Source organism: Solanum lycopersicum, chromosome 4 (genome assembly GCF_036512215.1).
Source record: "Solanum lycopersicum chromosome 4, SLM_r2.1".
In the NCBI taxonomy this organism is placed as follows: domain Eukaryota; kingdom Viridiplantae; phylum Streptophyta; class Magnoliopsida; order Solanales; family Solanaceae; genus Solanum; species Solanum lycopersicum.
Genome location: NC_090803.1, coordinates 43,444,120 through 43,470,662, shown reverse-complemented (window position 1 = coordinate 43,470,662; position 26,543 = coordinate 43,444,120). Strand labels below are relative to the sequence as shown.

At 36.4% G+C, this 26,543-nt stretch overlaps 1 protein-coding gene and 1 long non-coding RNA gene across 2 annotated transcripts; both read right to left on the bottom strand.

The window, feature by feature from the left end:
- Positions 1-8,255: 8,255 nt before the first annotated feature.
- LOC109120099 (uncharacterized) lies at positions 8,256-9,659 on the bottom strand. Its single transcript, XR_011220681.1, has 3 exons — positions 9,449-9,659; positions 9,171-9,354; positions 8,256-8,724 (listed from the first exon to the last, which is right to left on the bottom strand). It is a non-coding gene; the product is annotated as an uncharacterized lncRNA (long non-coding RNA).
- A 10,148-nt stretch (positions 9,660-19,807) lies between these two features.
- Positions 19,808-20,218, bottom strand: LOC138348111 (uncharacterized). Its single transcript, XM_069296722.1, has one exon. The coding sequence runs from the start codon at positions 20,216-20,218 to the stop codon at positions 19,808-19,810; it is 411 nt and encodes a 136-aa protein (XP_069152823.1).
- Between the last annotated feature and the right edge of the window lie 6,325 nt (positions 20,219-26,543).

The following is a 26,543-nucleotide window of genomic DNA, read 5'->3' as shown; positions in this document are numbered from 1 at the left end:
ACGTTCCGACACGTAATATTAGGGGATCGGGTAACACGTTCCGACACGTAGTAGTAGGGGATCAGAGTGTCACATTCTGACACAATAATAATAAAGAGAAGAAATCTTGAATTATGTTAATATACTCAAATTCAAAGAACCTATTTCCCAAATGAGTATAATGTGGAGGCTTGAGTCCTTATTGGTGTGCTTGGTGTTGTTGACAATGGTTCTTGTACTTTTTGTTGTCACCTGTTGAGTATTGTAGTTGATTTTATTTTATTATTTAGTATATATTGCTTTCTATTTTGAGTTGGCCGATGATACTTACTCTGTACGTGTTCCTTGTACTGACCCCTACTTGTATTTTTCTTTTTGTTATTTGTGGAGTGCAGCAAACGTGCAATCGACTTCGACTCGTCCGCAACTCTAGCCAGTCTTCAGCATATCAGATTTCAGGGTGAGCTATTATTCCTAGCTCAGACTGGATTCTCTCCTTCACGTCTTGATGTCTTGAAGTTCGGACATGGACCATCTCTTTTACTTATTTAGGCTTCTTAAATACTCTTAGATTTTGAAATTTGAGGATAGATGTTCTTGGTGTGATGACTTCTAGATTTTGGGGATAATAATTAATAAATTTTAGAAGTTTATTTATTGGTTATATTAATGAGTTTTGGGTCTTCCGCATTATATTTTGTTCATTATGGTTGAAATATTGGTAAATGTTGGGGTTTATATTTGTTGGTTCGCTCACATAGTAGGATAAGTGTGAGTGACACTCGTGGCTCGTTTTGGGTCGTGAAAAACTTGGTATCAAAGCCTTAGGTTCGTTGGTCTCATCACACAAGAATGAGTCTAGTAGAGTCTTGAGGAACGGTAGGTGTACGCCCTAACTTTTCTCTGAGAGGCTATAAGACTTTAGGAAAATTCCATTCTTTCTTTTTTTCGTGCTATTACTTGGATCCAATTGGTATCTAGGTGATAAAAATTGGTATCTGACATCCTCACTCTATTTCGCAGATGGTTAGAACTAGAGCAACGACTGTGCCAACACCAACACCGGCAAGACAGGATGCGTCTGAGCCAGCCACTAGGGCTGTAGCTCGAAGAGGAGCAGTGACAAGAGGCCGTGGTAGAGGTCGCGGGAGGACGTCCTCTAGAGGTAGAGGACAAACACCTGTTCCAGCTAGTAATAGGATGGTGACTCCTCAACCGACTGATGAGGTAGTAAGAGAGGGTGAGGAAGGGGAAAATGAGCAAGTGCAAGATGAGGAATTACCACCCCAACCTACCCCAAAGATGATTAACCAGGTTCTTACCTATCTTAGCGGGTTATCTGATCAGGGCCAGACACCTCCAGTGTTTTCTGCACCAGCACCTCAGGTTCCGGGAGTACAACATGCAGCTGCTGTGGCTCCCCGCATGGATGCCTCATTGGAAGTAGGCACGTTTCCTCGATTGGCTACAGGACTTATAATGACAAGTGATCAGCATGAAGTTTTCACTAAATTCTTGAAGTTGAAACCTCCAGTCTTCAAGGGTGCTGAATCTGAGGATGCCTATGATTTTCTGGTTGATTGTCATGAGCTGCTACATAAGATGGACATAGTAGAACGATTCGGTGTTGAGTTTGTGACCTATCAGTTTCAGGGGAATGCCAAAATGTGGTGGCGGTCGTATGTTGAGTGTCAACCAGCACAGGCACCACTTATGACTTGGGCATCATTCTCTAGTTTATTTATGGAGAAGTATATACCCCGAACTTTGAGGGATAGGAGGAGAGAGGAGTTCCTGAGCCTAGAGCAAGGAAGGATGTCTGTTACTGCTTATGAGGCCAAATTTCGTGCACTATCTAGGTATGCTACCCAGCTTTGCTTCATTCCACAAGAGCGGATTTGCCGTTTTCTGAAAGGATTGAGGTCAGATTTGCAGATCCCAGCCTTACAGGTGGATGCTGCAGCAAAATCCTTTCAGGATGTGGTAGATTTTGTGATAGAGGTGGAGGGGATGAAGCCAGACGACTTCACCATGGCATCGACATCTAAGAAGTTTCGTAAGGGAGGTGAGTTTAGTGGTTCTTACTCCAGAGGGCAGAGTTCAGGAGGTTACCCAGCCTGACCTATTCAGTCTTCACTGCAGAACAGCCAACATTTCTCTGAGTTTGAAGGTTATCCCCAGACTTCGTCATTCTCACAGAGACCTATGCTTGATTCCAGAGATTGTTATGGATGTGGGGAGACTAGACATATTAGGAGACATTGTCCAAAACAGAGTTACAGACCCCCAATAGTCAGAGGTAGATGTGGTTATGGGAGAGGCCGTCATTCTGGATGACGTGATGGCCAAGGTAATGGTGGTCACCAAATCAGCCGGGGTGGTGGGCAAGCTGGAGCTACTGCAGCGCAACATAGTAGGGGCAATGGGCAGACAGGTGATAGGGCCCATTGTTATGCTTTCCCCGGGAGGTCTGAAGTAGAGACATCTGATGCTGTTATTACAGGTAATCTTTTGGTTTGTGATTGCATGGCTTCTGTATTATTTGATCTTGGATCCACATTTTCATATGTATCTCCCTCATTTGCTACTGGTCTTGATTTACATTGTGAATTGCTTGACATGCCTATTCGTGTCTGTACTCCTGTGGGTGAGTCTGTGATAGTTGAGAAGGTGTATAGGTCTTGTCTTGTGACTTTTGTGGGGAGCAATACTCATGTAGACTTGATTATTCTAGAAATGGTTGATTTCGATTTAATTCTGGGTATGACTTGGCTTTCTAAAAATTTTGCAATCTTAGACTGTAATGCTAAAACTGTAACATTGGCCAAACCTGGGACTGATCCGCTAGTGTGGGAGGGTGACTACACTTCCACTCCAGTTCATATCATCTCCTTTCTTCCTGCGAAGAGAATGGTTAGTAAGGGTTGTTTAGCTTTCTCGGCACATCTATGGGATGATACTTCCCAAGTACTTTCGATTGAGTCTGTCTCGATAGTTCGTGAGTTTCTGGATGTGTTTCCTGCAGACCTTCCTGGTATGCCACTGGATAGGGATATTGATTTTTGTATTGATCTGGAGCCGGGTACCCGCCCCATTTCCATACCCCCTTATAGAATGGCTCCACCTGAGTTAAGGGAGTTAAAGGCCCAACTTCAAGAGTTGTTAGGTAAAAGGCTTTATTAGACCAAGTGCATCCCCTTAGGGTGCTCCTGTTTTATTTGTAAAGAAGAAGGATGGAAGTTTTCAGATGTGCATAGACTACATGCAACTGAATAAGGTAACTATTAAGAACAAGTATCCTCTTCCTCGCATTGACGATTTGTTCGATCAGTTACAAGGTGCTTGTACCTTCTCAAAAATCGATTTGAGATCTGGTTATCATCAATTGAAAATATGGGCAACGGATGTGCCAAAGACTTCCTTTCGGACCAGGTATGGGCATTATGAATTCTTAGTAATGTCTTTTGGGCTTACGAATGCCCCTGCTGCTTTCATGAGCTTGATGAACGGGATTTTTAAGCCATATCTGGATCTCTTTGTTATTGTGTTCATTGATGATATACTCAAAGAGTAGGAAATGAACATGAGGAGCATTTGAGAATGGTATTGGAGTTGTTAAGAGAGAAAAGGCTTTATGCCAAATTCTCCATGTGTGAGTTTTGGCTAGATTCAGTGTCCTTCTTGGGGCACGTGATTTCTAAGGATGGAGTGATGGTGGATCCTTCTAAGATTGAAGCAGTGAAGAGTTAGGTAAAACCTACTAATGTTACAGAGGTAAGGAGCTTTGTTGGTTTAGCTAGCTACTACCGTCGATTTGTCAAGGGATTTTCTTCTGTTACTTCCCAATTGACAAATTTGACTAAGCAGAATGTTCCATTTGTATGGTTGGACGAATGTGAAGAAAGCTTTCAGAAACTCAAGACCTTGTTGACTACTGCACCAATTCTTACCCTGCCAGTGGAAGGTAAGAATTTCATTGTTTATTGTGATGCATCCTATTCTGTTTGGATGCAGTGCTAATGCAGGAGAGGAATGTAATTGCTTATGCTTCGAGGCAACTAAAGGTGCATGTACGTAACTATCCGACCTATGATTTGGAGTTGGCTGCAGTAGTGTTTGCATTAAAGCAATGGAGACATTATCTTTATGGGGTTAAGTGTGAAGTCTATACAGATCATCGTAGTTTACAATATGTCTTTACTCAGAAAGATTTGAATTTGAGACAGAGGAGGTGGATGGAACTACTGAAGGACTACGATATTATTATCTTGTATCACCCAGGAAAAGCTAATGTTGTGGCAGATGCCTTAAGTAAAAAAACACGGAGCATGGGAAGTTTAGCCCACCTACAGATTTGTAGACGCCCATTGGCTAGAGAGTTTCAGACTTTGGCTAATGACCTCATGAGGCTAGAAGTACTAGAGAAAGGAGGATTTTTGGCCTGTGTGGAGGCAAGATCTTCTTTTCTTGACAAGATTAAGGGAAAACAGTTTACTGATGATAAACTGATCCAAATTCGAGATATGGTAATTCGAGGAGAGGCTAAAGAGACAATAATTAATGAGGAAGTCGTTTTGAGAATTAAGGGGAGGGTATGCATGCCCCTTGTCGTGACCTAAAGCAACAGTTTTGGTGGAGTAGGATGAAGCGTGACATTGCTGATTTTGTTGCCGAATGCCCGAATTGTCAGCAGGTAAAGTATGAACACCAGAGGCCCGGAGGAACACTTCAGAATTGCCCATTCCTGAATGGAAATGGGAAAGAATTGCAATGGATTTTGTGGTTGGTCTTCCAAAGACATTAGGTAAGTTTTATTCTATTTGGGTAATTGTTGACAGATTAACTAAGTCTGCTCACTTCATTCCGGTTAAGGTGACTTACAATGCAGAGAAGTTAGCCAAACTCTATATCTCAGAAATTGTTCGATTGCATGGAGTTCCACTTTCCATCATATCAGATAGAGGTACGCAATTTACTTCTATGTTTTGGAAAACATTGCATGCTGAATTAGGTACTAGGTTGGATCTTAGTACTGCATTTCACCCTCAGACTGATGGTCAGTCTGAGTGAACGATTCAGGTGTTGAAAGATATGCTTCGTGCATGTGTGATAGAATTTGGTGGTCATTGGGATAACTTCTTACCCTTAGCAGAGTTCTCATACAATAACAGCTATCACTCAAGTATTGATATGGCCCCATTCAAGGCATTGTATGGGAGGAAATGTAGGTCTCCCATTGGTTGGTTTGATGCATTCGAGGTGAGGCCCTGGGGTACTGATCTTCTGAGGGAATCATTAGAGAAAGTGAAAGTTATTCAAGAAAAGCTTTTAGCGGCTCAAAGTAGGCAGAAGGAATATGCAGATCGAAAGGTTAGAGACTTGGATTTCATGGAGGGTGAACAAGTCTTGCTGAAGGTTTCACCCATGAAGGGTGTGATGCGGTTTGGTAAGCGAGGTAAGCTTAGTACGAGGTATATTGGTCCATTTGAAATTTTGAAGCGCGTGGGGGAGGTATCTTATGAATTAGCCTTGCCTCCAGGACTGTCAGGAGTGCACCCGGTATTTCATGTGTCTATGCTGAAAAGATACCATGGGGATGGAAACTACATTATTCGTTGGGATTCAGTTCTTCTTGATGAGAATTTGTCTTATGAGGAGGAGCCTGTTGCTATTTTATCCGCAAGTTGAGATCAAGGGAGATTGCATCCATCAAGGTTCAATGGAAGAATCGGCCAGTTGAAGAGTCCACTTGGGAGAAGGAGGCTGATATGCAAGAAAGATACCCACACCTTTTTACAGATTCAGGTACTCTTTCTCGCCCTTGTTTTTCTTCTTGTGATTGTTCGAGGATGAACGATCGGTAAATTGGTATCTATTGTAACGACCTGCTTAGTCGTTTCGAGCAGTAAAATCATTTGTGATAAAAATTGACTGGGTCGACGGATCACGCAAAGGACCGTCATGGTCGCGACGGATCGTGATGGACCCGTCATCCCATACTTGTGTAATTTCTTCTGCTGCTCTCCTCATTGCCTCGACGACAAGTAGGACAAACCGTCATAGGCACAACGGTCCGTCGAGGATCTCCGTTCCAAAACACTTAAACTCTGAAATCTGAGTACGGGGATCAACTCTCTAAACTTCGCGACGGAATTGCAGCACGGACCGTCATAGATACGACGGACCGTCACAAACCTCTTTACTGAATTTGACTCTCTGAACTTTGTGATGGACCTGCAGGACGGACCGTCGCAGGTACGACGGGCCGTTACGAGCTGCGTAACCTCGACTGGGTCGGATTTCTGCTAAAAGTTTTTTAAGGGATGTTTTGGACTATTCATGATTATAATTATGAAATTAGTGGGGTAAGTTTAATAATGTATTTACTTGGGGGTTAAAGGAGATAACTTTAAAATAAATAATGGGTTACTTTTATCATAATGAATTATATGATAATTAGGGTAAAAGAAAAAGAATCTAGAGAAGGAAAAATAAAAAGAACAGAGAGAGGGAGAATGAGCGAGAAAAGAGAGAAGCGAAGAGGAAAGCAAAGACATTGAGAAGTAGCTGACTTGATCACGATTCTTCGGTGGAGGTAGGTTATGGTTTATGCTAGTTCATAGAAAACTCTTAATAGTGATCGATATGTATTGAGTGGTACTGTAAAGCCTTCTATATGCTTGATTGTGTGGTTCTATGTTGTGATTATGTAATTGTGAAGGATTAGAATGATGAGGCTGTTGGATCTTAAGCCTTAAATCCTCTCTGTTAAAATGATGCCTTGACATAAAAGAGGCTTGATGAACTAAAACAATGATATAAATGTATCGGGTGTCACGTTCCGACACTTAGTATTAGGGGATCGGGTGTCACGTTCCAACACGTAGTATTAGGGGATCGGGTGTCACATTCCGACACGTAGTATTAGGGGATCGGGTGTCACGTTTCGACATGTAGTAGTAGGGGATCGGAGTGTCACGTTCCGACACAATAATAATAAAGAGAAGAAATCTTGAATTATGTTAATATACTCAAATTCAAAGAACCTATTTCCCAAATGAGTATAGTGTGGAGGCTTGAGTCCTTATTGGTGTGCTTGGTGTTGTTGCCAATGGTTCTTGTACTTGTTGTTGTCACCTGTTGAGTATTGTAGTTGATTTTATTTTATTATTCAGTATATATTGCTTTCTATTTTGAGTTGGCTGATGATACTTACTCAGTACGTGTTCCTTGTACTGACCCCTACTTGTATTTTTCTTTTTGTTATTTGTGGAGTGCAGCAAACGTGCCATCAACTTCGACTCGTCCGCAACTCTAGCCAGTCTCCAGCATATCAGATTTCAGGGTGAGCTATTATTCCTAGCTCGGACTGGATTCTCTCCTTCACGTCTTGATGTCTTGAAGTTCGGACATGGACCATCTCTTTTACTTATTTAAGCTTCTTAAATACTCTTAGATTTAGAAATTTGAGGATAGATGTTCTTGGTGTGATGACTTCCAGATTTTGGGGATAATAATTGATAAATTTTAGAAGTTTATTTATTAGTTATATTAATGAGTTTTGGGTCTTCCGCATTATATTTTGTTCATTATGGTTGAAATATTGGTAAATGTTGGGGTTTATATTTGTTGGTTCGCTCACATAGTAGGATAAGTGTGGGTGCCACTCGCGGCTCGTTTTGGGTCGTGAAATATAATATAAAGGTGTTCAACTTTTTCTTCATTGATAGTCTCTACATGATTTCCATTTAGTCGAATAACCTTTAAACTTATCAAGTTTCTTAGATACTTACTACACAATGCTTTATTTGTAGTCAATATCATTTCCTAAAATAGTAATAAGGCTGCTTTTCTAGAGTTCTCAATTAATTTTACATTATCAGATATTGTATTATCTATAAGAACACTAAACTTCTTTTTCACCAACAATGAGAAAAAAAGTTCCTATCAATAAAAACTAGCTTGAAGTCTTTAATTTTTCCTCCATCTTCTGTTAACACCGACACTACACTCTTAACTCCAACAATAAGCTCAATTTATTGATATTCCAATCATTTGTATATCTGATTTCTTTCAATCTGGTTTCTCTTTCCAATCTAAACTTTGTTTCTCCAATTTTATCTTCTGAGATTTCATTAGATTGACATATAGATTTTTATTTCCAATTATAATGAGATAACCTCTCTGTTTAGTGTCAATGATATCTCCACCTTATAATGTGAAAGAAACAACTTTAATTTGAGATATTTTGTTTTAATAGCCATTCATTTGGTAAGTCTAAAGAAAATTTATTTATAAATAATACGACTACCAAATTGGTAGAATGTTTACAAGATGTGCAATTTCTTCATCACAACTACAAGCATAACAATATAACTCCTCATCCTCATCATCCTCGTCATTATCAAAAGAAGGCCATTGACGCCACTTATTCTTGTAAGAACGCTTATGATGAAGGGAACATCTATTTGAGTTTTTTCGTCCAAAAAATACGATAGGATTAAGTATCCAAATATTAGTCAATATATCAACCAAGTTTTTTCGAAACTTTGCTAATTCTCTCCGCTTTGTCTTGGTTGCTTTCATTTTGCCAATTGCAACTACACCATTGCTCTTCAATTCTTCTTCCCCCATCAAGATTTGTATTAGGCTTATAACATATTCTGCTCCTATGTGTCCTGCCTCTGCAGCTTTCACAAGATATTTCATTGCATATGCTGACCTTTCTTTCCTAAAGAAATCAACCTCCACTCACAAAAAAAGTTTCTAAGTATATACCTCCAAATGATAAATATGTCTAGATCATTAATAATGTATATTGACAAATATATGAAATGAATTGTATGATAAAAAAAGTCTCTTGTTTTAGTAACTTTGCATACATTAGAACCTCTATCTACGATAAACTTGAATAATTTTTACTTCCATCTCGATGTATATATCGATGTTTTTCATGAACAGAAATTTAAGAAAGAAAAAAATCAATCTAAAAAAGAGATAGTTCTTCTAAAACTTATGGTTGAAATCAAATTATAGACATTTATACAATTATAAATTATATCACTCAAGATAAAAATAAAGAATAAAAAGTTAAATTATATTTATTACAAGGTAAGACATTCTTTGTTAAATAAAATAAAACAAAAAAATGATACATAAAGAAGAGAGATAATACGAGAGAGAATACTTACCACACCTTTTCGGTACAAGGCTTCCGGATTCCCATACTCCATGCATGTCCTCATGAACAAAGAAAGTTTATTTTCGTTCTCTTCATTTTCACTCTTCCATGAACATCCTTTTATTGGAAATTTCTCTAATGATATATGACGATAAACATATGGATCGTTCGAAACTCCATTGAAGATTTTACAGCTGATATAAATTAAACAAATATATTAAAACAAATATTAATTAATAAAATTAATCTATAATATAACATTTATGTACGAATTATTATAACATGAACCTGATGGTTACATTGATATAATCCAAAAAAGAAGAAGAAGCAACCCTCGCAACAATTTCAGAAAGGAGCTCATTTGGAAGAGAGTTGATGGAGGAATTCACAAAATTATTTTTAAATTTTCTATTATATTTTCTTCTTTTTCTTTTCATTATTATTGTTCTTGATGATTGACTTATCTTCATTTTTATGTGTTTAGCATATTTCTTTAAAAATAAATAAAAAGAAAAGAATGATAGTGTTAAATTCCTTCAATTTTTAGCACCATTTATCCATGCATTTTCCTACGCACACTTGGATGAGTATGTTTCTTTCATTTTGCTATCAACAATATTTTTATTTCTAAAGAATGATCATCAATAATTTAGAATGTTTTAAAATTATAAATTGTACCAGCCGTACTTAATAATAGCTGGGTTGGACAGAAATATTTAAAATTGAAAAGTTCGTTTGACTTCTGGACATGTCATCTACTAAAAAGGACCCTCCCGACAATCTTTTATGAATTTGTAACATCCCGTATATTTTAAGAAAACTAACTCTGCTAAATTAAAAATGGGCACACCAAAAAAAATTGTTTTCTGCTTTACGTTGTTTTGTGATGTGATGTCGAGAGAATGAAATTTCAAATAGATGATCATATCATGAAATTTCATATATTAAAGTGTTCAAAGAATTAAACTAAAGTTTTATAAAAAAGGGATCTTGGTAACAAAATCCTATTTCATAGTGTTTTTCTTTGGCTAAATAATGAAAGAATTTTATTTAGATAATAATATGGCCAGCCATCCAAAAGTGGAACTAGTCTATATGATATAATTTCATTCACTTTTTTTTCTAATGAATCTATTACTAGAGAAGGAGATGCTTCAAATTTTGTTTTTGATTGTTGATTATATGTGGGTCTTTCATTTCTCTTCCGTCTTTTGCTAGTAAGTCTGCTATTGCATTAGACTTCCTCAAAATTATTCCAGGGATGATCCTTCCAGTTGGAGGAGTAGTGACCTGCAATTAGCGAAAAATGTGAATGTATGAGGTTGTTACTAGTAGAGTGGTAAGTAATACCTCCGAATCTGTTTCCACCAACAGATGTTTTAATTTTTTTCTTATCGCTAGGTACATGTCGTGTAGCAGTGCTAGCACTTCTTCATGAAGAGAATTTCTTGGTTTGATTTTTCGTGTGAATCCCACAATCCACATTCCTGGATGATCTCTAACTACTTCTCCAATTCCACTATTAATAGAGTTTGGTTCATAGGAACTGTCAATATTTAATTTGTATTTTCCCTTAGGCGGTTTGTGCCAAGCAACTAGAACTATATGTCTAGGGACTCTTTTGGGGTGGTTTTGATTAGGTGAAAGTAGCCATGGTTTGGAATGAAATATTATTAAGAGTACTAATAGCCCTGCTGATATTTATATTTTTGTAAAGTTTGCTATTTCTATTTTGCCAAGTATCCAAAGATAATTGGAGTTAAAATAGTGGTTGGCACACGATGGTGATTTTCATGATTATGTAGCCTTTAGGGATACAAAGTTGATGATTATTAATGTGAAGGTCTTGGGAGGCAAAACTAATACTATTGTTTTCCCAAATATGCTCAGCATCCGGGTAGTTTATAAATATATGGTTAGTGTGTTCCTCCATGTTGTGGCATGTTGCACAATTTTTTTTGAATCTGGAAGTATTTCTACTGTAGAGGGCTAGTGAAGTTGGAAGTTTTTGGATTATGAGCAGTCACTTAAAAAATATTTTGTTAATAGCATTTATCTTCCATATCAAAGTATAGTTGCACTTAGTGTTTACAAAAGTTTCATAGTTTGCTTTGAGAAATGATAAATAGTCACTTTGGGTGTTAAAATAACCATCGTTGCTCCTGTTCCAAAGGAAAGGGTCAGGCTTAGAGTTTGATTCTTGGAGATAAGTATTTTCTATGGTCATTTTTATGTTACTAGGGATATCAAAAGATGAGCATGAGAAGTCCCAATTGTTATTTCTAAGGCAGTCCTTTAAGGTCATCTTTGTTTCGTTTTCTGTGATCGGCCCTTAAATCACCTATAGTGTGTTGCATCTATCCTGTTGTCTTTCCATATGAGAATTTTTCCCCGCTACCCACATTCCAAGAGATTTTTTTTTGGAATAGTAGGTAAGCTCTTACAAGACTTTTCCATATGTAACAGTCTTGGGGGTAGTATTTCAATTCAGTCATGTGTCTTCTATTCAAGTATTTTTCTTCTTAGAACCTTAGACAAAGGTGGTTATCATTTTTTAGGAATATCCATGTAATACTTTCTATCAACGCAAAGTTTTTCCCTTTAATTTTCTGAATTCCTAGACCCCATATTCAATAAGTGATTTTACTAGGTCCCAGTTTGCTAAGTGCATTTTATTTTTTCCTTATGTTGATCCCCAGAGAAAGTTTTCTTTAAATGAAATCGATGTGACTACGGTTTTCTTGGGGGATTAAGTTACATTGCATTGCTTATATAGGAATAAAGGCTACGACAGATTTTACTAGAGCTGTTCTACCTGCCAAGGTTAGGAAGCGTGTCTTCCTGCCTCTCAGATTGTTGTTCATGTAGTCAATGATGTATTAGTAGTCACTGCTCTTAGGATGATAATTTGTTATGGTGAGTCCAAGGTACTTTCCTATTTTTTCCTTTTGGATATTGTTCATAGTTGTAGAGAGACGGTTCTTCTCTTCACCGCTAATGTTGGCCCAGAAGACGATAGAAGATTTGTTAAAGCTAATCACTTGGCCTAACTTCTTTGCGAACTTATTGAAGATCTGAATAATGGTGATGGCGTTGGTAATGTCAGCCTTTTCTAGGACAATGATGTCTTCGGCAAATAGTAGATGAGATAAAGGAGTACCTATTCTACCAATTTTTATAGGTTGCCGGAGTTGTTCTTGGATCAAATAATTATGAGTCTGGTTAAAGATTCCATACAAATTATGAATACGTAGGTTGAAAGGGGGTCACCTTGCCTAATTCTTGTGGTGGAACTGAAAAACTTTGTAAGTGTTCCATTAACAAGGATTGATATAGATGATATAGATACATGAGACATGATAAGGTCGATTATTTTTTTTGGGAAGTTAAGGATCATCAAGGATTGTTTGATAAAGGACCATTCTAATCTATCAAAAGCTTTTTTAAGTCAATTTTCAGGAGAATTTTGCCAAATTTTCCTTTTGATTTATGGAAGGAGTGAATAGCTTCTTGAACGATGGTAACGTTTTCTACCACTCTTCTGCCAGGAATGAAACTTCATTGTTGAGGGTTAATTATAGTATCTAGGTAAGTTTTAATCCTATTGACTATAATTCTGGTGATAGTTTTTATCAATCGTACTACAAAGGCTTATGGGCATATAGTGATTAGTTTGTTCAGGGTTCTTTATTTTGGAAATAAGACAAATAAAAGTTTTATTAATTTCCAGAGGAATAGAGCTGGAGCTAAACGTCTTCATGCAAGTGTTGATTATGGCTTCTTTAGTTTCATTACAATATTTTTGAAAGAACATCGGGTGTAAGCCATCGGTAGGAGATATGAGAGGCTTAAAGGCAAAAATAGTATTTTTAGTTTCTTCTTTATCAAGGGGTCTACCAATAACTTCACTAGTTTCCACTGGGAGGACATTTTCACAAATATTTGGATTTAGGGAGTCACTTTTAACCAATTCAGTTGACTAGATGTCTTAGAAGTGTTGGCTGATAATGTTATTTATGGAAGAATGATCAGAATTTCCGATTCTCTACCGAGTCATTTAACCCAATAATTCTATTTCTACGTCTTCTGTTTGTAGCAGTGGTATGGAAGAACTTACTATTTCCATCTCCTTTGCTAAGCCATTGGACTCAAATTTTAGTTTCCAAAAGTCCTCTTCTCTTTTGAGAATTTCGTTAAACTCAATACTAAAATTTTTCTCAAGATTATGGTGGAAATATTCTTATGTTTATTGGTTCCATTTGTTGAAGCCCGTTTAATCTGTTCAGGATGTCTTTTTTTATTTTAAAATATTTCAAAGGTTTCTTTGTTCCAGACTTTTATGTTTTGTAGGAAGTCTCTAGAGTATTATTATAGTTTTTGTTATCCTTCCCAGCCCCACTTACTATGTTAGGGATATGCGGGCGTCTAATCCACATGGTTTCAAACCTAAATAACTTTCCTGAGTTTGGGGAACTTTAAGACAATTTAGGAGTATAGGGCAATGGTCGGAATGGGTACGAGGAAGATGGTAAACTTTTGAGTCTAAAAATAAGTTAACCAAGAGTGGTTGCTGAGGAAACGATGAAGACGTTGCATAATGAGAGTTTTATTGTTCTTGTGTTTGTTTTTCTAAGTATGCTTTTGTCCCGTAAAGCCTAGGTCGGTCATGTACATATCATCAAGACAACTAATGAAGTTAGATCTCTTAGAATTCTTTATAGGTATTCCCTCTAGCTTATCTGAGGGACTAGTGATTTCGTTAAAATCTTCACAAAATAGTCATGGTGTTTTGATTTGGGTAGTTGTGTTTCTCAAATTATCCCATAATATTTTCCTATGTATAGTAGTATTTTTAGAATAGATTATAGATATATACCCTTTAGGGAAGCTTGTACTAACCAAAATAGTGTCGTGGATTCCCTGTTCAGTCAACACAAATGGTTGGATGGTTATTTTTGAGTTCCTCCAAAATAGAGCAATTCTTCCAGAATATCCCGCAACTACGTTGATAAAATCTGGAGCATGTAAAATTTTATTATGATCCTCCATTCTTGTCTTAGTGAGTGCAAGAATCGTTATGTTGTGACATTCCATGAGTATGCACATGTTTTTCGTGAAATTTGCATTATTTGCACCCCTACAATTCCAAATTAAGAGCTTCATTGATGGTTTTTTTTACATGATGTGATTCCCTCCTGGCATTAGAGTATTTTCCAGATTCATTGATGTTGATGAGCTACTTGCATTCCCTGCTTCAGAGATTTTTTGTCCTTTATCGTTGGTATAAGTAGGGCTACATATTTCAGTGGTTCCTGAGAGTTGTAGCAGCATATGTTCAAGCGTACCTTTTTCACCTCTCGGGGTAGTTTGATTAGAAATCTCTATTTTATACTTAACAACATATCCAGTGTCAGTGGGATCTTCAAGTGCAGAGATTGAGTCCGTGCATTTGGAATGTTTGATGCTTCTTTTCTCGCTAGTTATGCCAGGGGATTCTGTGTAGGAGGTGATTGTACCCTTATTTGTAGCTCTGGGACTACTTGGTCCTCCATGTTTTCATCTTCCTCATTGCCCATGTTGTCTTTGCTCTGTTGACCTGTGTTTTGCATATCTATTATCTGTTGTAGCAACGAGTTCATGAAGAAACTCAATTGGTCTAACTTAGGACAAGCATATTTCATGATGTATAACGAGTTAGAATTCCTACTACCTATAACATTAAATGTCTTTGAGTCTAGTGTTAATACATCAAACCATTCGTAAATCTTAGTTCTCTATTAAAAATCATGATAGTTTGAATGAGACATCGTTGGCAGAAAATACCCACTTGGGTTAGATCAGGTGTTATGATCCGAAATCGGTCCATAATGGTGCCTTCCATTAACCCCAGTTGGTAAGCCAAAACCCAAACATATAGAAGATTAGCTAAAACAAGCATATAACTATGCAGAAGCAATAATAAAAAAGAAGAAGAGCCCATAGCATAGATTTGCATAAAACAATACAAAATATACAAAAGGGCTAGAAAGTAACAAAATAAACTATATACATATTAAAGTTTCATATCAATGGTTAAATCTCAACTGAACTGCAGTAAGGAGGCCATAACTGACTGAGAACATTTCGTGAAGAGCTGTAGTTTGAGAGAAAGAGAAATCACATTTTCATTGAGTAATGACTGAGTATTTATACATGTAAACAAGCATGTAAACTACTTTCTAACTAATGGAATATTCTAGAAGATTAAAATAGCTAGCTAACCAACTTTGACAGCTAACTACCTAACTAACTTTGACAGCTAACTAATTATAATGCCTAACTATTAATTACAATTCTAATTACATATGCATTATCAGAACTTCATCTTAATCTCAATACCCCTCCTCAAGTTGGTAGTGATAATATTGCAGCCAACTTGTCCTAAATAGCTGAATGCTTCACACCTGTTAGAACTTTAGTAAGTATATCAGACAATTGATTAGTAGTGGGAACGTGGTGCAAGGAAATAAGCCCCTCCTGAAGTTTGTTTATCACAAAGTGACAACGTACCTCAACATGTTTAGTTCTCTCATGGAATACACGGTTACGAGTTATGTGTATGGCAGACTGGCTGTCATAATATAAAGCAATTCATTGAGTAATCTGTTCAAGCAAGTCAATTCTCCAACTACTTTCCTTAGTGATCTATACTCTGCTTCAGCTGATGACAAGGAAATAGTCTCCTACTTCTTGGATTTCCAGCTGATAGGGTTGTTTCCAAGTAAAATTAGATATCCACTAACTGATCTTCTTGATTATGGACAGGAGGCCCAGTCTGAATCACAGAAAGCTTGGACAGTGCAACCAGGATCGTATGATAGATAAACTCCTAGAGTAGGATCTTGTTTCAAATACCTGAGAAGATGAAATGCTGCCTTGAGATGAGTGTCTCTAGGATCTTGCATACATTGGCTCAACTATTGGACACTGAAGTCTATGTCAAGTTTACTATTGGTAAGAAAGTTTAGTTTTCCAACTAGCTTTATATAGTAAGAGGGATCATGAAGTGGGGTTTCTTCCTTTGCTCTTAGCTTGATAGTGGGATCAAGATATGAAGTCGTGGGGGCATAACTGAAACAGTCATATTCTTTTAATAATTCTAGGACAAATTTTCTCTGATAAATGAGTACCCCTCGAACAGTATCAAGTATTTCCAGGCCTAGAAAATAATGAAGTTTCCCAAGGTCTTTAATCTTGAATTTGTTGTCCAAATAAGTCTTGAGTTGTGTAATTTCATCAGTGTGTGTCCTAGTCAAAATAACATCATCCACATAAACTAATACAAATACCACCAAAGAACCTGATTTCTTGGAAAACAATGAGTAATCATAGTGTGAATGTGTATATCCCCTAAGGACCAAGGCTTCAGTGAACTTAGCATATCACTCCGTTCTAGCTTGTTTGAGTCCATAAAGAGACTTGTTAAGCTTGCATACCAAACCTTGTATTATGTACCTCCAAACTTGGTGGAGCTTTCATATATACTTCCTCATAAAGATCACCATGGAGAAATGCATTATTCACATCAAGTTGGAATATATACCAGCCCTTCTTCACAGCACAAGCTATTAAAGTTCTGACAGTAGTCATCTTGACTTCAGGTGAGTAAGTCTCTGTATAATCTATTCCAACTTATTGTGTGTACCCTTTCACAAGAAACCTATCTTTATATATTTCAATGCTCCCATCTTCTCTATGTTTGACTTTATACACCCACTTACATCCAATTACTTGCTTGCCCACTGGTAGTTCAACAAGATCCCAAGTATTGTTAGCATAGAGTGCCTCAAACTCCTGCGGCATGGCCTTTTGCTAAGCAGGATTGAAGGATGCCTCCTCATATGATGATGGTTCACTATCATGAAAAACATTTTCAACAAACATTTGACTATGAGGTGCAATGGCATCTGGATATATGTGATGGAATAGGGCAGTGAGGGAAGGGTTTGTGACATGATTTGGATTCTTTAGATTAGGCATAGAAACAATGTAATCTTTTAAATTATGAGGGATTTTGTTCTCTCTGTTGTATCTTCTTTGACCTTCTATAGGAACGATAGCTTGAGAAGGTGATAAATAGTCATGTAATGGTGGTGGTGAAGGATCAATGGGGTGTTCCCTGATGGGTGAAAGGCCACTGTGTACATCAAGTTCACACCCTATATCATCTACGTTATGTCATAAGACCCATGATTAGTATGACCACTAGGATTAGGACTAAATGACACAGACTTAACAAATTTCAAAATGGATGGAGAAGTGCATTTTTCAGCAGCCAAAGTAAAACGAAAGATATCCCGATGAAAGACAACATCCCTGGAAACATGTATTTTTCTTGTGGCAAGACGCATCACCTTGTATCCTTTTGTGACAAAAAGATATCCTATAAATATATGAGGAGTGGTTCTGGGCTCAAGTTTATATCTTAATATATAGGCACAGTAGGGTAACACAAACAACCAAAATATCTGAGTTTAGTGTAATTTGGGTTCTTATTATATAGCAGCTCATAAGGACATTTGTTCTTGAATTTTGTTGAGGGTAATCTATTTATAACGTGAGTGACTGTCAAGACACATTCCCCCAAATATTTCAAAGGTAGTTTAGATTGGAAAAGAAGGGGTCTTGCTGTTTCTAATATGTATTTATGTTTTCTTTCTACCACACTATTTTGTTGTGGGGTGTATGGACAACTTTTAAGATGAATTATACCCTTGTTCATGAAAAGTGGGTTGCTTCATTACTAGTAAACTCCAGTCTATTATCAGACCTAAAATTTTTATGGTGGTTTTGAATTGATTTCTACCATGTTTGTAAAGGCTTTCAACACATGTAAAGCATTACTTTTAGTACTTAGAAGATGGGTCCAAGTGGATTTACTATAATCATCCACCAGGGTTAAGAAAGTATTTGTGATTGTCATATGTGAGAACATGATAAGGACCCCATAGATCAATGTGAAGCAATTCAAATATGGACTTGGTTTGACTATTGCTTTGGCTGAAAGTTAAGCTTTGTTGTCTACTCATAGGGAATATGCTGCACATGAAGGGTTGTTTTTGTGAAAGAATGGTTGGTAGGGTGGAAATATTCCTCATTTTAGCAACAGGTACATGGCCGAGTCTGTTATGCCACAACAAATCTACACTGTTTTTTTGTGATCTTACAAGAATGATTATGAAATTGTACATTATCATTATTGTTGAAAATAGAAGTCAAACAAGAGTATTATGAACAACATCAGTAATGAATTTCTTACACTCATTTTTATGACAGAAATCAGTAACAGCATAAGGACATTTCCTACTACTGACAGAAAAATCATTATTAGTACTACTAGAATGACACACTGAACCTTTATTGACTGTATTGGCATTTCTCAGGCATCTAGAACACAGAAAATACAACCCCTCTTTGTTTCTACCAATTGCCTAAGGCCTCTTCACTGAGGGGGCCTGCAACACACACAAAGTATCAGTGAACAAAACTGTGAACTTCATAGCTGTAGTTAAGGAATGAATGGTACACTTAACACATCATGGAGAATGATATCAAGTGTGCTGATACATCACAAAATTCCATCACTTTAACTTTGTATCCATTAAGGAGTGAAATCAGTATAGGTAAGGTAATGTTTTAATGTTGGTCAAGGAGTTTTTATTGAAGGTTATGTGGTTTGATGCTCCTGAGTCTATTATCCACATATAATTGCTTGATTTAAAAAATTTTCATGAAGTTTTATTAAAATCAACAGAGGAAGAGCAAACCGTAATACCTGCAATGTTCATAAAGCCATTATTGACACCTACAACACTTTGATCCTATCCCATATTCTCATTTTGAAAATGTTGTATCAGGTCCATAATCTAACCATATTGTTCCTTTGTTGTATTCGCATTTTGATGCCCATTACTCTGAGGTGATTTTTCATCTCCATGTGTAGACATCACATCAGGAGTATCACTGGGCACATTTGCCACTATTCTTTTCACTTTGTAGCTTTGATTGTCTTGCCTGTAGTTTTGTCCATTATTGTGTCCATTAGGCTTAAGGTTTTGATTGTTGTTCTAGGGATAACCATGCAACTTGTAACACTTTTCCTTAATGTGTACTGTTCTCTTGCAAAAGTCATAAAACAAAGCATTTTTCCACTGCTATTTCCATTGTAAAACTTGTTTCTTCCTGAATTGTAATTATTTCCTGCATAGTTGTTATTCTGATAGTTTGTTATAAAAGTTCTTCCTTTTTGAACCGTATTATTGAAGGAACCTACATTCAAGGATGTTGCATCCATATGCATTCTACTAGATGGCTTAAACTCCCTTTGTTTCTCCTCTTGGATCAGTAGAGAGATGGCTTGTGCCATTGAAGAGAGTGGGTTCATCATGAGAATGTTACGCTTATCACTGTGTATACCTCATTCAATCCCATGAGAAATTGTATCAAACGTCTATCTTTTTCAGCTTTATGCATGCTATCTTTTGCACCACAATTGTAGATACAACCGCATTGATTTCTCAGATTCAAAGTACTCAAATCCTCCCAAAGCTTCTTCATCCTTGTGTAATAGATATTGATGTCCAATATTCTTTAAGTTAGATCATTGATTTATTTCTGTATTTGATACAAATTTTCTCCATTTGTTTGATCGTATCTATCCTCCAATTCTTTCCACAATTCTACAGAATCAGTCACATACTCAACACTATCTGAAATCTCCTTAGTTAGTGAATTAAAAATCCATGATGTTACCATGTCATCGCACATCTGCCATTGGCGAATCTGAGATGAGTTTGTGCTTAGTTTCACACAAATCCCATCAATAAAACCCAACTTATTCTTTACAGATAGGGCTCGCATCACCCCTCTCCTCCATGATAGATATCTTGCTCCATTAAACTGAGTAGGAAACAACATCATTCCTGGACTATCTGAGGGATGCACATGAAAGGCACTAATTGTATTGTTGCCAACATTGCTAGTTCCCTCAATAGTAGATGTGTTTTCGTCAATAGCCATGAGTATATTACTCAAAACAATTGTGAATTAAGTAGAAAAAGTGAATTTCAAATCCAGAAAAAGGAAAGAAAGGAAAAACTCAAAGAAGTACAAAACCTCTGAGATTCGATATGAACCACCGACACATAGAAATCGTAAGAAAAACGAGAACCAAAGATTTGAAGTAAATGAACCAAGCTCTGCTACCATATTAAAACTTCATATCAATGGTGAAATCCCAACTGAACTGCAATAAGGAAGCCATAACTAACTGATAGCATTTTGTGAAGAGAAGTAGTTTGAGAGAAAGATAAATAACATTTTCATTGAGTAATGACTGGCATTTATACATGCAAACAAGTATGTAAACTACTTTCTATCTAATGGAATATTCTGGAAGATTAAACTAGGTAGCTAACTAACTTTGAAAGCTAACTACCTAACTAACTTTGACAACTAACTAATATAATGCCTAACTATTAATTACAGTTCTAATTACATATACATTATCAGAACTTGATGTTAATCTCAATATCTAAGTACAGATATGGGCTATATACAACAGTTATGTCCAATAAAAATATATAAACCATACAAAGTGGGAAAGTAGCAAGTCTGAATGCCAAGAGATCAGCACAATACAACAATGATGGCCTTGAGAGATCTGGAATCGATAAGGGTGGCTCGTACTAGGCGTTACACTAGAAAAAGATGCAGAAGTGTAATATGAGAAACAAAACACGGGGTACTCAATAGGTGTCATTGACCCACCTAGATCAAATGAGGACTATATAACTAAAAGAGGCACGAGAGTGCTAATACTACCAATTAACGCCTAACCAAAAACATACCAAATCATACGTGATAGAGAAAGTACAACAACATAGATCTACAAGTTAACCACACACAATCATACAATATGAAATGATGCAATGCATATATGGAAAATGTATGTATAAAGTATAAAGTAGCTCACCAATCAAGACAAAGGTTAATCCTAATCTGAGATTGTACTACTAAAGTACTAGTTTAATGTCCCAAAAATGGCCAAGAATATGTCTAAGGATCATACAACATATAATCTCTTCGTAAAAACTTCCTAACTATTAATGCAACTCAATTTATGTAGAATCTAACTAAGTGAAGTCTAAAAGGAGAACACCATAACCAACCTTAGAGAAATAACCACACTCAAACCTGTACTCGGGAGTTTTTTCTTTCTGGATAGCTTTAAAACATTTCCATGTTATAAAGATAGAATATACACATCAATACATGACTAAAAAAACCTAAATCAATCTTACCAAATTTAGAAAAATTAGGTGAAAATTGACCCTTAGAGTTTGACAATGAAATGTAAAACTAACTATGTTTTCATGTTCCCCTCGGCAAGAAGATCACATGACCCAAAGTTGGGAAAATATGAGAATTAATTTGGACCTCAAGTTTTCCAAAAACTAAACTTCAAGGGATTTGAGCTTAACAATGGAATCGAATCACGAAAATGAAATTAGAATGAATAATGAAAAGTAGAGAGGAAAAATCTACCTTCGAATAAAATAAATGGTGGGACTTAAGAAAATTCACCCCAAACCGAGTTGTCTTCAAGAAAATTCACCCCAAAACGAGATGTCTTCAACAATGATAATAAAAAAAAAGAAATGAAGAATATAGAGAAATAACATTAGGGATGAACTTAAAAGCAGCTAGGCCATAGTTGGTCAACTATGACAAAGATGGTATGTAGGTTGCTAATGTGGCTACCACAGAAGTTTTCGGAGGCTGCAAAAGTGGTCCCACTAGCAGCCTTCGTCTCAATCAAAAGCTAAGATGGTATTCTTCTCTGAATGGGTTCTCGGTATTCATTTAGAACCCCGTAAATGCAAATAAAATATGCTAGTGCACTTAAGTAAACATTTAAACTCAATAAAATTGACAAAACGACCCAATTGAGGTTGTCTGGAAATTTTTTACCCAAGTCAACTCTTGCACAAAAACAACCAAAACAAGCATTTAGCAAAACACCTTAAAATAATATCGATCAGCTTGGGGTCCAAATTAAAAGTTTTTCTAGACCAAACTCGACGTTCTGAAGCTAACGACACTAACTAAAATCTCACTCGAGCATATTTATCAAGATTGTTAAGAAAGGTCAACCCATTCAACCTAAAAGCCTTAAAAGAGGGGGGGGGGAACTCACCTCAAACTCTCTCAACCGCCTCGGGAAGTGTTCCATCCATCCCAACACATTAAAATCATAGTATAAAAACTGTCAAAGGACAACACATTCAAAACACATAAAAAGAAAGAAAATTACTAAGAATGTCATTAAAACATCAAATGCTAAAAAGCTTTTTTAATTAAAAGTCAAAGAAATGAAGCCACCTAAGTGCTCGAAAATGTAAAGATCGTCCTCCCAAGTAGCCTCATCGACTGGATGATGCCTCTACTAAACCTTTACCGATTGAATTTCCATAGAGCTCAACTTCCTGTAACCTACCTGTCTAGTGAGACAAACCGATTTTTTTTCAACTTAAGACCAAAAGCACGACCAAATCCCTTTTTCTTCTTGTTTCTCTGTTTGGAGTAGTTTGAAGAACTTTCTTCATGTTTTTTAGAGATAATGAATTATCAGCAACGGGAAATTTATTTGTGAGGAGTGTATGGGGAATCTATCTTCTCACAACCTAGCCCTCTTATGCTATTATTACATGACTAATTAAATGTGTAAGAATTTTAGAGGAGGTGGTCCATTTTAGGAATTTTTCGAGTTCCTCTTTTACACGAACAAGGTCCCTCTCCAATAGAAGATTTCTTTCAAAAATCAATTCCATCCTCATTTTAGCAGTGTGCAAATTATTTTCAAGTTCAAGGTGCAAGTCGTTGGTCTAGTTCTTTCCTTTATAAACCGTAGTAGTCACCCTTTTTTTATATTTTCCTTCAATTTTAGGTTTTTAGCTTCAAGAACAGTCATTTATTATACAATATCATATATTTGGGTAACTAGAGCAATTTTTCCATCTTGAAAGATGTCTAAGTTGTTCACGAGATCATTCTTAGTCGTTATCTCTCTAATCAAATCAATGAATACAACAACTAGCTTTCTCAATTTACTAATGGAAAAGGTATTTAAGTTTTGCTTGAAGTATGACAGAGTTACCTCTACATTAACATATTCATCATCTTACTTAGCCATGAAAGCATCATCGGAGTGTTCAAAATCATCTGAATCGCTTGAGGTATTTTCCCAAGTATTCATATTTTTCTTTACCGCGTGATTAGTAGTTTCTCTTCTGCTTGGCTTGTCATAGACCTGGTCCCTTATTTTGTTCTTGTATCCTTCAGACATGACATAGTTTTTGTGCTCACCCTTGTGCATACGACAGTTTATGATGAAGGGGTCTGTAAACCACACTTGCAACACAAGTCATTTGAGTTTGTAGCCCTGTCAAGATTTCCTTTCTTCATGAGACCTCCATAGTTTCTTTCCAATTTTTTGAAATCTTTGAGTAAAATAAGCCATGTTCTCATTTCTTTTAGGTATTTCAGTTTGTGACACCTTGAGAGCAAGTGATTTGTCTCCTTTTGCATCTTTCTTCTTATCAGCTTCATTAATCAGATGTGACCTTTTATCTTTTTCTTTGAAATTGAGACCATCATTTTTTGTGCATCTCATGCACTTAAAGATGTTCAAATAATACATCCAACGTCACTACATCATGGTCCTTTGACTCATTGCCAATCTCCAATACATTTGTCCATTATCTGGGAAGAATTTCCAATATCTAAGAGACTTGCTTGCACGCAGGGACAAGTTCTTCTAGGAACATAAGCGCATTTGTAATGGTGGAGAATCTAGTACATATTTCATGAATAGGTTGACATTCTTTTATGGTAAAGCATTCACTTTGAGTAGTGAAGATATCTAGATTAGATTTCTTTGTTTTATTAGTGCCTTCGAACACTGACTTTGTGATTTTTCTCTACTTTTCTTCTGTAGGATTCATTATATTATTGTCGAGTTTTGGGAACGACTTTTGTGACATCTTCATCTTTGGTTTTCATAGTTAGCACATAAAGACCTTTGCAAATAATATTCCATACCTTAATGTCCTCAGTCATGAGGTAATTACTCGTTTCAATATTCCAACAACTATAGAACTGACCATCAAAAAGAGGTGGCCTTGTAGGAGACTGACCTTTTTGCAAGTTTAGTGGAGCCGTCATTTTTCGCAGGAGTCTCTCTCTTGGTGTTGATCAGATAAAGTGCCCAAGCTCTGATACCTATTGTCAAAATGAAAACATGCACCAAATATCACAGGAACAAGTTGCCAGACAAAATAATATACAAAAAATAAATAACTCAAAGTAAATTAGGCACAATGATTTTACAGGAAACCCCCTTTCTCAAGGGCGGTGAAAACCTAGACCTGTAGTCACAAGATTTCAATACAACTTCCATTTCACTCGAATGTAACAACGTCTCAGATTACAAACTCTTGCAATATAGGAATTAAAACTCTTTAATCCCTTCCCCTTACTGTAGCAACTCTACTACAAAGAAAAACTAAGAAGTGACTCTATTTCCCACTAAACCAACTTACTCTAGTTGATCTAGATTTCAAGAACCCAATCAAGGCTAAATCTATTCACCAGATTTGATTCCAAGATAAGAGCATAAATGATCGACAACTTTCCCACACCACACTTCAAATAACTCTAGTTGACACTCCTAAACAACTCTACCCAAGAGAACATCAAAACAATAATGTAAAGTACTTGACTTAACCGTAGTTGATCAGACTAACTTAATCTTGTTAATACGACTCAAAATAAAGACTTAGAGAAGCAACCTATCTACTATCCTTTATAGCTTAGGAGAAGATTGACAATGTAAGCACATAAGACACAAAGCTAAATATACAACAAAAATGCTTCAACACTCCATCAGGTCCTTTTTTTAGTATGATTAGTGTTCTTTCTTGAATATGACTTGTTTTTTTTTAGCTTATGAATTTTTAGAAACTCAAATCTTTGTTTGACAAATCTTGAGTTTGTGTCTAGTGAGAAGAGATTATATCAAATGGACACAAACCCCTTGGGACGACACCATTAGATGAGAGTTTGCTTCTCTAAAAAGGCGTGTACCAACCACACCAGAGTTGACAGCTTTTTGACAGTTGTCTTTTTGTCTTTTACACGTACACAATCTTTCAAGGACCAGGTCCCTTGTAGTGTACTTTGATGCTTGAGTTCTTGAAATGACTTGCTAGCTCATTTCTTTTTTTAACCACTGAAACAAATAACCTTATCCGCCCTTTCTATTGTTACGCTGCACTTTTCACAAACCAACTAGACAAGACATTTTTACAGTTGTACACCATTTTGAACGTGGACGAGAGCACTTTATCAAGGACTGGTTCCCTACATTTTTAAGGATCATTAAAACACCTAGAATACAACAATTCTTCCTTTTTGATAATAACACACAAACATTCCTCACGCTGAGTTTATTCATTCATTTCCCCTGTCATCAGTCCTAATACCAAAAGGCCAAATCTATCTTGAATCTGGTCCCTTATTATATCCAAAGTTTGATCATCAAAGCTTAACATCAACTCTAAAATAACACCGGTAAATAATAATTCCTGAACTTACCATGATGTCTTGATGATTTGACTGTACAGAATTCCCATGTTGTAATTCACGACATTTAGGGTCAAGTCTCAACTCAAAAGCAACAACTATTTATGGATCAAACATCCCCTTCATTTCAAGAAACTCATAAACATAAACTACCTCAAGATCTTTGGGCTTTAATGCAAATTCAACTGTGGACTGCATCCTCTCCACTAAAAGTTTTTTTCCCAAATGATTGACACAAACAAGTGGATCATCAAGCTTAGAGAATCCTTCCTTTGTCAATTTAGATACTTTTAAGTAACATGGTCGCAACAGAACATCATATATTTTGGTAACCTCATCGCTAATAGGAACAAAGAGATCTTCAATTGACCTTGAAAAATCAACAATTGGGCCAAAATTGTGTGCATAGACATTGGGGGTGAATGATTTCATTGCATTGACCAAGTACTTGAGACCAAAAGGACCCCATATATTGACTATCGAAATAAAATTGCAATTGATATTATTATGTAAAGACTATTTAATTCAACTAATTATCTAATTGATGTATTACAAATAAACCAAGTTAATGTGACACTCACATACATTTATTCTTCTCCAATGCCAGCCAAAGTTAATAAAAGACCTGCAAGTAAAAGGATTTAATTTCAAATAAATTAAAGTATCTGAAGCCAATTCACTGCTGATGACCTCCCCAGTA